This window comes from Lontra canadensis, unplaced genomic scaffold, assembly GCF_010015895.1.
Source record: "Lontra canadensis isolate GAN:19392208 unplaced genomic scaffold, GSC_riverotter_1.0 scaffold3, whole genome shotgun sequence".
In the NCBI taxonomy this organism is placed as follows: domain Eukaryota; kingdom Metazoa; phylum Chordata; class Mammalia; order Carnivora; family Mustelidae; genus Lontra; species Lontra canadensis.
Genome location: NW_022630997.1, coordinates 15,027,526 through 15,043,722, shown reverse-complemented (window position 1 = coordinate 15,043,722; position 16,197 = coordinate 15,027,526). Strand labels below are relative to the sequence as shown.

At 55.7% G+C, this 16,197-nt stretch overlaps 1 protein-coding gene across 7 annotated transcripts in view; it reads right to left on the bottom strand.

Moving 5' to 3' along the window:
- The window catches only part of SH3PXD2A (SH3 and PX domains 2A), a 227,367-nt gene that overhangs the window by 38,157 nt on the left and 173,013 nt on the right, over positions 1-16,197 (bottom strand). For all 7 annotated transcript variants that reach the window (XM_032880869.1, XM_032880887.1, XM_032880879.1 and 4 more), the window contains one exon: positions 12,128-12,259. In XM_032880869.1, the coding sequence (XP_032736760.1) occupies positions 12,128-12,259 (132 nt within the window). The remainder of the gene's footprint in view (positions 1-12,127; positions 12,260-16,197) is intronic.

Sequence of the window (16,197 nt, the reverse complement as noted above, 5' to 3'; positions counted from 1 at the left end):
CGGCTTTCTGCAGTTCTCCAGGGCAACTCTTCAAAACATTTATTTTAAAAAGGGGGGGGGGGAGAGCCATCCCCAACCCCAACCATGAAATTCCATAACACTAATCATATTCCTTCTGTTACCAGCACCAGCCTGGAAAACACAGCAGCACCCGCGGTCCCATTGGCTGATGCAAATTGAAGGGGAGAGGGAGGCTTGGGATTGGTGGGATAGGCCCATCTTCCTCTTTTGCTTAGGGGAGAACACACACACACACACATACACACAGGCACACACACTCTTTATGCTGCCATATAGCACAGAAACAGCTCTGCAAAGCTCAAGGCTTTCTCAGCTGTTCTTTCTCCGGAAATTTAATCTGCAAAGCATTTGGCCTTACGAAGCCCATTCCAAAGGTGTCCAGGAGCCCACGAGCCCTGTGATCATCATTACAAATCCAGCCATGTTTGCAGCCAGTGACCCATTTGGCTGCTTAGGAGAGAGCTGGCTGAAGGCTTGCCAACATGGTCAGATTCCCCTCACCTGCTCCCTCTAAGCTGAAACTGGCTTTTTCTCAGAGCCCCGGGGGGTTAGAAGGGACCTTAGGAGCTCTGGAACTATGGAGATGGAAGGCTTGCTTCTTGCCTGACTTTGGTAAAAGCATGATGGTCATGGGAATGGGGTGCTTGGTATCTGGAACACAGCTGTGGCCACTATCTTCACCCCTCATCTTGTTTCCATTCTGTGAGTGAGGAAAGATGATGCTCGGAGAGGTAAAGTGACTTGTGTGAGGTCACCTGGTTAGTGGGTAACTGAGCTAGGAACCTAGATTGACTGGAGAGCCTCTTCTACAAAGCCTGGCATTCCTTCCATGAGGGCACACCAGCACCTGGCCCATTCCCACTGTGCCAAGTTGGCAATCCCTTAACCCAGTGGTTCGAGCAAGACATGGGTGGCTAGGTCTGGGGGAAAGCCCCCCCCCCCCCCCCCCGGAGCACAGGGAGACCACATGGCTGAGCCGGGCCTTGGAGAAGCCTGTAGCCAACGCTGCAGGTGCTGGTGCAGGGCCCAAGACCCTAGGCCTTGCTGCGGGTGCATCGTGATCACAGCAGCTCCAAGCACGGTGAGCACGCTGAGCAGAGAGGATGCTGTGGCCTCACAAGGGCGCCAGTCAGAAGAACAGAAAACAAACAAGAAAAGAGTATCCAGAAAGCCTGGAACCAGAGGCCCAGCCAACCTCAACAGCAGCCTCAACACCTTCCTGGGGAGGAGTAAGAAGGGCCAAGGAGGGCACAGCCCGTGGTCTGATGGGGGGAGACCCACAGCCAGCCAGGGGGGCAGCCCAGAGAAGGGGCGTTGCTCAATGGCGGGGAGTCCGTATTCTCAAGTTGGGGCTTCCAAGATGATCTTGCAGGAAGGAAGTCACCATGTGTGAAAAATCAGTCTGTTTCAATGTCCGGAGGAATAGGGTTGGGGCCGTGTAGGAAGCACCTCGGAGCCCGGAGAGTCTAGGTTCTAGCTTTCAGGCCGAGGGCCCAGGGTCAAGGAGCCTCAGTCAGTCGGGGGCAAGCTGGGGTGTGCCCAGCCTTGAGAGGGCAGCAAGGCCTCAGAGACCACTACCGTTGCAGGCACGGTGCACAGCTATGCCACAGCCTGGCCCTGAACTTGCTGTGTGACGCTGGGCAGGTGGCTTCCCTTGGCCGGACTCTGTTCCTCCTCTGACAAAGGAGAGGTTCAGGCACCTGGTCAGAAATATCTCCCTCAGCTTGGTGGGAAAGGAAGGGGGAAAGCTCTCCTTCCCCTGACATTTGGGGCCCTTGAAGGCCCTTGAAACCCGTCCTTAGCCTGCTCATTGCTAGATGAATACCTTCTCGTGGGCCGCCTCATGTGCTGTGGCCCAATAACGCTGGCCCAGGCCCACCCTCCGCGCCCTGGCAGGGTCATTCTGATTCACCCTGGTTCACCCAGCTTGCAGTCCCTTCCTCCTTCCGCAACTTGCTCAAAGCCCAACTTCCCCAGGAGACTTTCCTGACCATGGAACAGAGGTGCTCCTGAACCCAACAGTATACACAGAAGCCCACAGCCTTCTGGTCCTGCCCTCCTGCCCCCTCTGGGATACCGCCTAACCCAGCAACACTGTGCTGTCCGCCTCACACTTGGCAGGTACGTATCAAAATGATCAACATGCTGCATCTGGGCCTGTATCCTGCAGGTAAGAGGGAGCCCGAGAATGCCATCCCCCCAGCGACAGGAAAATAGGGATGGCTGCTTCTGGTCCACTGCTGCAGCCTGGTGCTAGGCACACCAGAGGGCACGCACAGGGCGGCTCCATGTGTGTCGATGGAATAAGCAAACCATACCATCTAGGAGCACTCCCTGCATGGAGGTCACTCAAATGGGGCTAAGACCAGAGATGTCGTGGGGGAGGAGGAAGGAGGCAGGATGCCCATTCTTCCCTGGGTCTGGCCAGGTGAGGGGGAGGGGCCGGGACAGGTCTTTTTATTTGGACAAAGGGGAAAGCAGAGGGGTGCCTGGGTGGCTCAGTGGGTTAAGCCTCTGCCTTAGGTTCAGGTCACAGTCTCAGGGTCCTGGGATCAAACCCCGCATTGGGCTCTCTGCTCGGCGGGGAGCCTGCTTCCCTCTCTCTCTGCCTGCCTCTCTGCCTACTTGTGATCTCTATGTCCAATAAGTAAATAAAATCTTAAAAAAAAGTGGGGGGGAAGCAGAGTAGGCTAGGGCCCTGCCCAACTCTACCCTCATACCCTCAGTCCTGCCCATCAGGGCCCTGGTGAGCAGGTTTCACAAATACCCCTAATCCATCTACCCATGCAGTCCAGCCCTGGCCACGGACCAGGCTGAGCCAAAGCCTGGAACACGCACACAGCTCTTCTGCAGGAAACTTTCCTTTTGACCACTTTTCTCCTATTCCAGCCAAGGCTTTAGCAAGACCAATCTCTGTTCTCCTGCTCTCTGTGGTCTGTGGAGCTCACACAGCAGAGCACTCTGGGGCTTGGTTCCCTAAAGAAGTAAAATCCACAAGCACGAGATGTGCAAACATCCAGATTTCCAAAAACTGGAAAAATAGCTTGTGTTGAAGTCCACACCCCACCTCCCCACTGTGCAACCTTGGGACAAGTCACTTAACCTCTCTGGGCTTCAATTTCCGCCTCTGAGAGACAATGCCAATGTTTGCCCTTCATCTTACCAGTAAGTTCTGCAAACTGCATGGTTTTGTATCTTGTAAAACATAAAATATTCTGATTCAGAAAGAAGTCACATTGAAAAAAATGTCCCAAATCCGTCCCTACTGGCAGGCATGAGCAGGCAGTCCCCAGGCAGCCTTAACCTCTTCAAGGACACCCCCTGCTCACCTGGCTCCAGCGGGGAATGAAGGGAAGACTTGCAGGCTTCAGACCACTGTGTTTAGAATGTCCCTTAAAACCCAAGATTCTGGGACATGGAGATCCAAGGGCCACTAAGGGCAATGCTGATGGGCCTGAGGTTAACAGGAGAAAGGGATCTGCGCACCAATTTCAAAATCCTACTCGTGGCTTGCTCACTTTATGGGCAGTCCCTGGCAGACTCTTTCTCTTAGTTTGGTTTTCTCTCGCCTCCCGTGGAGCCTGGGCCACTTCCCCACAATTTAGTCCAATAAAAGCTTAGGGGAGGCAAATATATTTTAGCATGAGCCTAAAAAGTGCCTGGCTCAGAAGGGAAATGTGGAATTGGGGCTGAAACAATTAAATGAAACAAAAAAACCCCAAGAATTCCATATGGCACATTTTCAATGCACGTAGAAGTGATGCTGAGTGTTATGTGAACCACAAGCGGCTCTCTGCTTAGTCCCAGTGAACACAAGTTCCCACCAAGCTTCCCAGGGCGACTGATTTAACTGGGTCACCCTGGCTTCCCCTGCCGTGATGTGACAAGGGAGTGCGGGTCAGCACTGGGAACGCAGAGGATGAGGTTATGGAATCTGAAAAGATGCTGATAGAGAGGAGGGCGGTCAAGCCCGCTACCACGAGTGATTACTGGAAACCCAAGTGCTGAGACCGTACTATCACACGGCTGCGGGATCATCTGGGGAAAAAACAAGGGGTGATTTCTCAACCCAAATTCCCTGAGGTCCTGAAAAATTATACTCCCCAGAAAGTGCCACAATCGCAGGGTGGAAATCTGTTATATAAGGGTGGAGGGAATGCTGTGTGGGGAGCTCTTTCCCCACGCTTTAGCCACACGGGGAGACCTGTCACTTCCACCAGCGACAAAGGCCATGTATGTTCATGCGTGTTGGGTACACCTAGTGGTGCCTGCTCCCTGGGCTCCTGGGCCGGGGTTTGTCCGGGGAGGGGAGGGAGGTCACCCGTTGGCCACACTGCAAGACCCCTACCCAGGATGTGGTGGTTGTTACACCTAGAACCACATGCCTATGACTGGTCCCACCTGGCCCCGCCTACTTTTCTGCCTTCACTCACCACCGCCCTCCCCAAACCAACCGGAGCCCTTGGTTTCCTGGGCTCACTTCCCTTCTCAGCAGGGAAGGCCTTCAGAGAGCCCTTCCCTGGCCGCACCCTATCACCTCCTCCCCCGGCTTATTCACAGTCATAGGGCCCTGTTTCACGCACGGCATTTTGCAAAAAATCTCAAGTTATTTTTCTGGTTTCCTTGTGACTGTCTCACCACTCCATGGGAGCCCCAGGAGGGTGGGCCTTTGTTGGCCTCCTCGCCTCTGACCCCAGCCTGGCACTTAGTCAACTAGTCTGGATTTACGGATGACAGATCACTTGAAGACGAGCCTTGCTCTGGTCCGGGCAGTGTGCGGTTTAAGTGTTCCCTTGGCATCCAAGCCCAGAAAAGCAGCCTTTTGGAGATGCCCGTGAACAGACTCCGTGTGAACCTATTTGCACCCCCAAAGTGGAAGGCAGCCAGGCATTGCCCTGGGGCAGAGAGGGGGGCAGCTGGCATCACTCGGGCCCTTGAGCTGGATTTCTGAGGTCGCTGCTACAACACACCTTTTGCTCCACAACTGCTGTTTAAGAGTAATGGCCTTAGGACATGCTGGGTGCACAGAGCCAACATGCAGTCAGAGTGACCAGCTGCCCCACTGGCCCCACCCAAGCAGGGGGAGGAGAGACACAGCAGTGCCCTGGTGGCCACGGTTCCCTGCACACCCTAAGCCATCTGGCCGCTGGCTCCAGGCAGGTGGCTGGCCCCTGCTGCGCTCAGTGCTGACAAGCCCTTGGACACCTCCCTGATGACAGCCCATGCCGATCTCACTCGAGGAGTGATTTCCACTCCAGGTGTCCAGAGACACCTTCCCCTGCCACTTGCTTCAAGTGCCACCATGCTTGCATCCCTCTCTGGCTCAACAGCTTCCTTAGGCCTCCTTCTTCCTCCCCGCTCCACTGTGGCCCAGTGTCCCCTTTCTTCATCAGGACACACCTGCTGGAGGCGGCCAGACACTTGCCTTGCCGTCTCACCCGGGCAGGCCCAGCCCTCCACCTGGTATCCCCTCGTGGGGACCTAGAACTCCTTCACCTCTCAACCCATCTAACCCCCTCTCTCTCCAAGGTCCAGCTTGATGTCTCCAACTCTCATGAGGCCCCCACCGATCCCCGTACTTCAGCTCTGTGCCCTGCAACAGAGCCACGGGGTGACGTCAAGCCAGTATGAAGGGTCGTGGGTGAGCCACTCCTCTTCCCTCAGCCCTGCTTGAAGGTCATGGCCCTGTGAAGGTACTGCCTCTGGGTCACCAGTGGGAATTTGACTTTTGTCTCCAACTTTTCCTGTCACGGGCTGGGGCAAGGACAGCTAGCCAAGCCAGGGCTCTGAAGGTGCAACTCTGGTCTCCAACATGGTTTCAGGGCTTCACTGCTCACAGTAAGTCCCTGCTTGCCCTACCCAACCTCGCAAACCAGGAGGGCTGAGAGACTCCCCAGACACTACGAGTGCAACCCATTCTTCGGCCCAACAGGGAAACTGAGGCCATAAGAAGAAAACTGGCCTGCCATGGGCCCCAGGATCAGTCTGTGGCAGGGCTGCCCTTGTCCAGCAGTCTCCTGGCGACCACCACGTCCTGAGCACTTACCACGTGCCAGGCCCCGCACCAAGCACTGAATCCCTTCTGAATTGGCATACATCAACCCTCTGGCTGTAGGCACAATTATCCCCATTTTACATGGAAGGAAACGGATGCTTAGAAGACGCAACTAACTTTCCCAGGCTCGCCACTAGCCAGTACCAAGCCAAGATGAAAACCAGGCTTATTTAAGGTGGAGTCCCTAGTTTTCATCGCTAGGCTATCCTGCAATCTCGTTCTCAAAACAATCTCGAGCCTGCAGTGAAGCAAGCTGGGCTCAGGGGGCCCAGGGGGAATGAGGATGCCAGCTTCTGCTCCAGGATTCATGCTCCGTGGCCCTTCCCTGTCCAGCCAGGTGTGTGAGGCAGGAACAACTGCACGCTGGAGACCATCTTAGACCAGAATGGACTTTGCAATTGCTGGTGAGGCTGACTTAGCAGGAACATGCACGCGCCATACTTGAAGAGAAGAGAGGTCGGAGGACCCAGGCTGTCTGACAGCTGGGAAAGACCTCACGGGGGCCAGTTACCACAAGCAGATGGTGGCTGGTTCACCAGAACCAAACTTAAAAGGCTGTGGCAGAGCTAAGAGTGTTAGTTGACTTATCTGCAATGTAGGCTACAATTACCTGTCTTTCTAGATACAGCCTATCCTGTCTTTATTGGGATAGCTCTTTTCTATGGTAGCTTGGCAGTCTGAATGAGCAATCAGGTGGTTCTTTAGTAAGCCCATAATCGAAGCAGATGACACAGAAGCTTCCTCAGAGAAGCCTACGGAAGACATTATCAAGTCGGAAAAGGGGCCCCAGCCTCACAGTACAGTCCGCCCCTTAAGGACCCAGCATGCTCATGCCGAGTAGAGTCTAAGCTGCAGAAAGGCAGGAACCTTCTGGGTACGCACGCCATCGGCACGAGGTCTGGGACAAAGGAGGTATTCAAGAATTGTGAAGTGGACGAACGCCTAGATAAATGAACGCCATGTAAATAGATTTCTCCTTTATAAAATGCCCATACAGAATGAGTTATAACAATGTTCATCAGGAAATATCAAAGTTACTGAAGAGATCCATCCCTCCATGTTAAAAAAGATTCCAACCCACAGAACACAAAAGGCTGGAGAACGCATTACCTTGGTCAGTACAAAATCACCATCACGACACACAAATCTGAGAGAAAAGCTTATTAGTTTGTCTTCTCTGTCAAAAAATACACGGCTACTTAGGTGCCCATCCAGACACGCCCATGCACTGTGCATCGCTGACGCCCTTACACTCACCAGGAAACCAAGGGATTCCTACGTACCTCACAAAGTCAGGGTAGCATTAGATCTTAAACCTAGTGTTCAGATTCCCTACTCTTCGTTTCTCCACCCCACATGCAGCCGCTAAACACGTAACCTGGTTGGCAGCTCAGCACGCTTTTGGGTACCTTACCCCTCGAGATCTCCTTTCTTTCAAACCTGCTCTCCCACAGCCCCCACCGAGGAGCTTGGCGAGGCAGCCATGCTTATGCCCCTTGGGGCTTCTCCCGGACACAGCTGAGGGGCCTGGGGTAGGACACCTGATGGAAGGCCTGCCGACTCACTGGCCAGCCAGGAACCACCCAGATTGAGATTCGAACCTCAGATTTTGAACTCCGAGAACTGGAAGCCATAGTGAGTGGGTGGCAGTTACCTCCACTGAAAAGCCCTGTGGTCTGGGCCTGACAGACCAGCAGCAGGTGAACAGGCTGCTGTTTTAAGTGGAGAAGGCAGGCTGCTCTGCAGGGAAAAGCTCCCGGGGCGCGGGGTGGGGTCTCTCCCTCTACTTGGTACACCCCAGAGCAAGACAGAGACAAGCAAGGCTGAGCTGGCTCGGACCACTCTTTGGTTCCCGGTTTCTGTGAGGCTGGAACCAACCTCAGGTTCGGTGAGATTTTTCTATAGCCTTTCAGGAGTCTCTTGAGCAAGTCTGAGTGGACTTCTGTCCTCTGCTCACTATTCAGTTGGGACTAAAACATTGATTTTGGAGGGGACTGAGATGTGTAAACGCCCCAAGGCTGAGTGTTCTCACCTGTACAATTTCTCACCTGGATGGACCAGTGGAGCTCAAAATTCCTTGCCAGCACAATGCTTTGTCTTAGTCCTATAGCTCTGTGCCTCCAAGGAAGTAGAAGAACTCCCAGCGTTCTCATGCTGGGGCCAGGAAAGAAACAAAGACTCCAAGAAGGAAAGCAGAGGCAGAAAAAGAATGAGCATCTGGTGACTCATAGCCCCATGTCCTCCCCGGGCCTCTAGTCCTCAGAAGAAGGAAGCAATCTTGGAAAGTTGGAGACAAGCTTTGCTCCACACAAAGAGACCAGAGTAGCTGGGATTCTGCCATCACTGTGCTGCCAGATGTCAGATCAGATTATACCTGCTTAAAGCTGAAGCCAATATAGTCTTTGAGGCCTAAGAATGTCCCACAAAGAGGGCATCTCAGGTACTGCTGTCTGTGGGAAAGGTGGAGGGGTTCCCAAGGCAAGAGGACAGTGGCTTGTCCAAACAACAAGCAAAGCTGTTCAATCTTTCTGCTAGATGTCCCCCTGTTCATGAGTGGAGAAAAGGAGGACTTTCTGGTTCAGCCCCAGGCCCACTGCTTGGTCAAAAAGGCTTTCCCTGAAGCCACTCAGGTCACACTTTGGGAGTCCATGACTTCTGTCCACCTACATTCACAGGACCAGGCTTGTCCTCAGTGTTGGGTACATATCAGATCCTCTCAGCTGTGGCCTGGCCCCAAGTTCAAAGGAATAATTAACAAGCCGAATTCCCACAATTTATGACCACCATGTTGGAAGGCGGGACACGGAGCCATCCTTCTACAACGGCTGTTCCACGGAGACCTGGGGTCATCTCCCCTAGCCTGCAGTGTCACCAACTCATGGTGACCCTACAGGGGATGAGTCCATTCTCGCTCTCCCCCTACGTCTTCTGTAGACGGCAGAGATCTCAGCTGCTGGACTCCAAGAAAATGACTTAACCGCTCAGCCTGCTACCTCAGCCACAAAATTTTTAAAGACCCTTCTACCGCGTGGGGTCGTTTCCTGATTCTAAAGAGACATAACTCGTGGCACCAGGTGTTTACAGTTGACCGACTCTGAGTTGCATTCTGGACACATCACTCTTTAGACCAATGAGATCACAGAGCCCTGGCACAACCACACCTTCAAACGGCTTGGAGGCTGTGGTCCCAGCCTGCAGAGCCCGAGGCTGGTGGACCCCTCTGTGGATCTTCTAGGGACTTCTGGCCTCCAAAGAAGGGACGCAGGCAGAGTCGCCACTCTCCGTGGGTAAGGCAAGGCCCTGGGGGGTGGGGATGGTGCCCCAACTATTGGGAGTGGAAATGCCTTAACACGCCCACCATGTCCCAAGGTCAGAGGCCTAACAATTGGGTCTTTGTTACAGAGTTCAAAAGCCTCACTCACCACTCCTTCCAAAGCCAGCTTACAGGATGCACAGCACACCTCCCCTCCCCCACCTCAGCCGTAGGGCTTCCATGAACTGCGAAACCACTGTCCCAGGGATCTGCAGTTTGGTCCTCCTGCTCTCTCCCCTCCACCCACTTAGTTTCTCTGGTTAAACTGGCGGTTCACCTCAGGCCCCCTGGTTTCTGCCAGCACCAGACGTGTGGGTTTGCAGGGCGGACAGAGCACTCCAGGGTCCCAGGGCAAACATCCGCTGCTGAGCAGCTCTGTCCACCAAAAGCAAAGATACAAAAGTTCTGGAGATGGAGAGACAACCTGTTCAGGGAGGCTCTCTCTACCTGACACCCAGGGTCCCAAAGAGGCTCCCAGCCATGGCAGTTCAGAAATGCAAAGAGGGCTTGTGAGGTCATCACTCCAACTCCTCTTTCTAAGCAGCCACCAAATTATCTCCATTGTACAGAAGGGTTAACTGAGGCCCAGAGGGATTAAGGGACTTGCAGCCACCCAGCTGGTAGGTGGTGGGCAGAGTCCTGCTTCCAGGGACAGTAGCTCTCTCAGAGGTCTGGTGTCAGACTGCGGAATCAGGCTGCTTGAGCCCCCCTCACACAGCCATGAGGGACTCCTCAGGAGCGGAGGGGTCTCTATGCTTTCTCCAGGCCCTCACTGTGTCAAGCCCCCCCCCCCCCCCCCCCCTCCCCAACTAGGCAAGGCTTCTAAGGAGCCCTAGGATCCTGGGTATGGGATAGGAAGGTAGAGGGAGTATGTCCCTGGGAATCAGAGGTTCTGAGCATGTTGACTTCCTTTTGTGTGGGGTCTTCTCCACCCTGGCCAGTGGCTTGTGCCCACAACCTTGGGGGCCAATAGCTGTGCGGTTGAAACAAGGCAAGGCAGGGAGCAGGAGGGTCTCTAATCCAGAACTCTACTTCTGAGCAGCCCTGACCTCATACAGAGAAGTGAGACCATTTCCCCTTGGAACAAGCTCCAAAATGTTTCTCTCTCTGCTGGCGCCTCCAAGTCCACCATCAGAGATCCTTTTCTTTGGGTCTGGAGGTGCTCAGGGTTTCCAGAGCCAGGCCCCTGTGACAACTCTAGCTTCCTGGGGGCAGGGGTAGGGGGTAGGCGGGGTGAGGGGTGGCGACAGGTAGGTAGGGCTGGTATGAGGACAAAGGCTGAAGGCAAAGGTGTGCAGGTAGGAGACCAGTGTGGGCACCTGGGGTGAAGGGCTCAGGCCTTAGGCTAGGGGTGTGGCTCTGCCGGGCAGGGACAGCCTCTGCCAACTACCCTGCCCATTACTCCGAGCACAAGGACAAAGCCTCACCTCTCTGAAAGGTCTGTGAAAACCCCAGACCCAGAAGGGCCAGGAGTCCAACCTAAGATGGCATCACAGCACTGTTCTCAGGGAGCACAGTTCCTGAGCCTCCTGCAGCAGGAGCCTGAGCTCACCTCCCCCAGGAGGTCTGCTGGGATTTCCTCAGCATCTCTACAGTGACTTGCTGCTCACAGGCATAGGAACTGGGGATCCAGGAATGTCCCTGTTCTGCTTTCGCCCCCAGAGGACTCACGTCTCCTCAGTCTGTCTGCGCCTCATTACTCTATCTGTAGTATGGGTACAATCATCCTTTGGTCTCCCTCCCTTCAGGGCTCATAATATTGGAAGGGAACAGAGTAGGACAGGAAAAGGAAAACAGGCCCCTCCCCTCTGGGAGTGTCCAAACACTGCCCAAAGAGGATCCTGCACAGGGGAGCTTCCCCTGTAGCTAACTGAAACCAAAACAAAACACCCCAGGAACCAATTCAAGCCCCAGCAGCATGCGGGCAAACTGCTGATGGCTGTCTCACACAGCTCACACTGACTGATTCAGGCCCTCCTCTCTCCACCTGCACAGATGCCAGCTGCACTTGTGGTCCCGGTGAGGACCGTGGAACTAGTAGCTCCTGGAGAACCATGGGCGGGGCCCCAGATGAGACAAAGCCTCAGCTCCCAATGATAGGGAGGCTGCCATAGGGCCCTCCGTGGCCCCCTTCTTCCAGTCTGGATCCTCCTCCCAGGTCCTGGTGGCCTTCAGCTCTGCAGGGGGCAGTCAGCTCACCAGACAGCCGCTAGCCAAACCCCACAGGCCTAGCCTTTCCTGAGACAGCCCGTGGGGCGGGGGTCAAGAACCGCGGCCCCCACAATGACGTCATGGCCGGCCTTCCCCACCAGATAGCTGGCTTCTCTGGCCCCTGCCGAGACCCTAGCTTGGAAGATGCCACCAACGGGGGAAGCCACTCGAAGGCGCCCCTGAGCCAGGAGCTACCTTCCCTGCGGCCTTGGTGGGCATGGGGACCGCCGAACAGGGGCCGGGCCGTTCTCCCGGCTTCTGTCGCCCTGGCCTTGCATGCCCATAAGCCGGTTCATTTCCCCGAGCCGGGGAGACATTCTTCTACCACCAGGCAAAGTGCTGGCCTGCGGCCCAAACCAACAGGGGAAACTTTGGCCTCCTCAGCCCTCTCCCCCACCAGATGGAAATAACGTACAGCTGCAGAGGTGGGGGAGGAGGGAGAGAACAAAACCAGCCAGACGTCCATCTGTCCGTTTGTCCCTCTGTCCTCCCATCCTGGGAGCCAGGCCGCCCATCTGGGTACTCACCGCTCTCGTTCTTCTCGATGACATCCACCACCTCCCCGGCCTGGAGGCTCAGCTCCGAGTTTTCCTGCTTCTTATAGTTGGACACCACCACGTACTGTTCCAGGATCATGGGCTCGGCGTTGGTGTCGGCACCTGGCGAGGGCAGAAAGCACGCGGTGAGCCAGCGGCCGGCCATGGCCCCGCGGCCGGGGCGCCCCCTGTCCATCGGGGGAGGCTGCTCCGTCGCCAGTGCCGCTCCGAGGGGCCGCCCGTGGCCAGGGCTCGCAGCTCGCTGGGCCCCAAAGACAGGCCATATAGCAAGGCCCCACACCGGCCCGCTGCGCCGCGGGGACCGGGGGACATGGGGAGCCGGGCTGGAGTGGGGGGGGGTACAGCTGGGGACAGGCGGAGGCCCCGGGAAACGGGAAACGGAGAGGAAGAGCCCGCCGCTGCGATGAGTCAGGCACAGCCCGGCACGAGCGAGCGGGAGGAGAGGCCTGGTGCGGACGTGGTCTCCCCAGACCCCTCGGCTGGCAGGGGCGGGACGGGAGGGCCGCCCATGAGGGCTGAGGCCGAGCAGAGGAGAGAAAGAAAGGCAAGGCAGGGAGGAGGGCTTGTGCCTCTCCCCCAGCCCCTGTGAACCCAGAGGAAAAGAGAGGCAGCGGTCCTCCCCTCGGGAGGGAGAGGGAGCAAGCAGGAGAGAAGTCTCCACAGCCCGGGCCCAGGCGAGAAGTCAAGAAGGTTTGAGACCGCCAATCACTGGGGTTTACTCGCAACCCTTAAATAGAAACACATGAGACCCATCGAATGAGGAGCCAGGGGTGGAGGCAGGGGAGGGGGAGGAGGGCTGAGACTGTTTACTTGAAACCCAAGAAGAAAGTCCCAGCGCCAGCAGCTAGCCGAGCCCAACCCGCCCCCCGCCAACTTTTCCTCAAGTTCGGCTCACCACGGCGCTGCCACTGACTGAGCCCAGGGGCCTGGTGCAGACACACGAGGCTGAGGCCAGCTTCACTCCAGCCTGGCTGCTGCCCTCTGGCCACATGGAGACTGATTCAGTCGCCCTCTACCTTTTAGTGCTGGATTTTGTGGTCAGGTTCTGGGAAGCCTCCAGCCGCCCCCCGCAGTTGAAGGGTCAAAAGGTGGGGCTCTGCAGAAGGAGGGCAGATGGGCTAGAGGCTCCCAGAGGTGGGGACAAACATCTAAAGCAGGGCATGTCCTGCTAGGAGCTGAAAGGAACCATAAACCAGAGACCTATTGGTCACCTCCTACAGGAAGCCTTCCCAGACCAGCCACAGCCCAAAGGGAATTCCCAGCACACTTTATGTGTCTACCACCCTATACATCTGTCAATCTCCTGGAAGGCTAGGGGATTCACACCACCTACATGGCTATAGAAATGGCTGAGAGGGTCCCTAGGCTCCCTACGGCTCCCTTGATGCTTTGGCCTACGGTAACATTCCTTACACACCTGAGTCTAACTCAGTACATGTTCTGTGTCAGACACGTAGCCTGTCCCGTTTTATCCTCACCACAACCCTTCTACCTTCCCATTTCACCAAAGACAACTCAGAGTCCCAGAGAAGGCAAGAGGCTTGCCTCAGCACACACAGCTGCTATGAAGAGAACCAAACTCACTGAGGGTTTTACGTTCAAGCCCATCTCTCTTTCCGTTAAAGAACTGCCTCTCTGATTTCTGTTTCCAGACACCCATTCTTCTAGCACAATGATCTTCTACTTGGCTCCACAGAATTGCCTGGGCGGGGGCGCTTTTAAAGAATACCGAGGCCTGGGTTCCACCCCCAGAGGTCCAGATTTAACTGGTTCGTATTTTTTGGACACTCCCTCCTCCCCCGTGGTTCCCAGGTGCAGCCAGGGGGCAGAGGCACTGCTTAGACCAGGGCAGGGAGCAAGGGAAGGAAAGAAACCCAGTGCCCCATGGTTTTCTCCCAAGATGTGGGGGCCCTGTAGCCCCAGCTCAGCCCTCTGGAGCCCCAGAAGGGACCCTGTCCCCACTGAGCCCTGCCACATGGATCTGCACACGCACAGCCCCAGGCAGCTCCACCAGAGCTGGGATCAGATTTCAGGCAGAAATGCAACCAACAGCTGGGCAGCGGGACCAGCCCACTCTGCGGGGAGGGGGCCAGGTCTGCGCCTGTCGCTGCCAGCCGGAGAGGGGCAGCGCTGGGCATGGAGCTGACAGCAACTGCCTCCCACTGTGCCCCTGGGGGGACGGCAGTGCCTCTGTGGCCAAGAGCCCCTCTTCAGTGAACCTAAGGCAAAAAGGCGCAGCCCCTGCACAGTGAGATACAGGGGCTCCCTTTATAGTTTGTGGGAAAGGCAAACTCAGGCTACAAACAAAAGCGGAGTTCCCAGTGAGTTAGAGAGCTTCCAAATCCCAAGAGCCCAGATGATTCCGACAATTAACAGCAGACCCTCCGGTGCTCACTGATGGATCAGCACGATGCCAAGCACTTGGCCACATCATTCTGTTGTCTCGTTGGATCCTCAAAATAACCCTACGTCATAGGTTCTGTTAGAGACCCATTTTTATACATAGGCAGAAGGAGGCTTATAAGGGTACGTTTTCCCAAGGTCACACAGCTGGGACTTAAACCCACACTCACCAGATGGGGGTTGCTTATGTTTTGAACTTCCCTACTATATGCCACCTGCAGAGAGCCACTGATCCCTGGCTCCCAGAGGGACCCTGCCTCACCCTCTCTGAAGGCCTTGGCCTTGTTTTCATTAAACTGGAGTGTGGGTTCCTTGTTGACTGGTGCTACGTCTGTCTGTTAAGCAGGACACCCATTAGGCAGCAGGCATTCAGCAAGTGTTTGCAAAATGAATGAATGAAATGAACAAACGGGCAGACAGATGAACGGAGTGATTTAGTGGTTTGCTTTGAGCCACTAGAGCTAAACCAGGCAGGGCCTCACCTCTGACATTCGGGAAAACTAGACAACTGTGGAAGGGGGAAAGGGGAGATGGGGAAACAGAGGCACAGAAGAGCAAGGAGTGCTGAGTTTGTGGCCAGGAGCTACTGGAGAGGACAAGCTGGGGTGCTGGGGAGTGGAGAGACCTTAGCTTATTTTAATCCAAGCCAAGGAAATCTGAGGCAAGATTTCAAAGAGGGGAAAAATCCCGCCCCCACCACGCTGGCCCTCCCAGCCCCTTGGAAAATTGGCCTAAGCGTTCTAAAGACTGACGTTTTGGGACCCAGGTAGAAAAGAGAATGTTCTCCAGGGATTCCAGAGCACGGAAGACAGGCGGTGGCACCTCTTGGAGGCTGCCCCAAGGCTGTGGGACAGACAGAGGGACACACAGACACTCTGCCCTCCTGGCTGCTCTCCCCTCCCCCAGCACAGGCAGACTCCCAGCTCCTTCTCTCTGGCATCTGCCTCTCAGGACATTGCCTGCCCAGGACTGCCCGGGCAGGCGTGAGCTGCGAGCAGGTATCCAGATGAGAAAGCACTCGGCAGGCGGGCCGGCGGGTGATGTCATCCCACAGAGGCTGCTCTGGATCCCCTCCCAGCCAAGGCCTGGAAAATTGGGGGCTGGAGGAGTCGGCCCAAAGTAGGAGGGAGGGGCAGGGCCATGGATGAATCCTCCAGCCTCTAGGCGGGAAGGGGCTGACAGAGGCACAGAGAAGGGCTATACCCCTTCTAGAGAGAAGAGGCCCTCCCAGGTTGGAAGGGGACTTTGTAACCGTCTTGTCCAGGGACGGGCCCCTTGTCACTCGGAGCCCCTGGCTGGATGGGCTCAGGCTCTGGCAGATACCTGGAGCCCTTCCCCACACCTGCATTCCTCCAACTACCACCTGGATAGACCCCTGGCTTCTGCCTGATTCTGCCTGCCAACCTAAACTTCTAAATGAGACTTTTGCCAAGTCAGTCCCTTGCTCCAACACCTTCAATGGGTCCCTGTTGCCTACAGAATAAAGGCCAAATTCAAGTTCAGTCTTTCTGACAACCTGAGTTCCCCGGTTCCCTGACACATAACCCCCCTGTTCCAGGCCACATTCATGCATCAACATACATACTGAGGGCACCATGTGCCCACCACGCTGTTCTATGTGGGTTCTTACCTCCAAG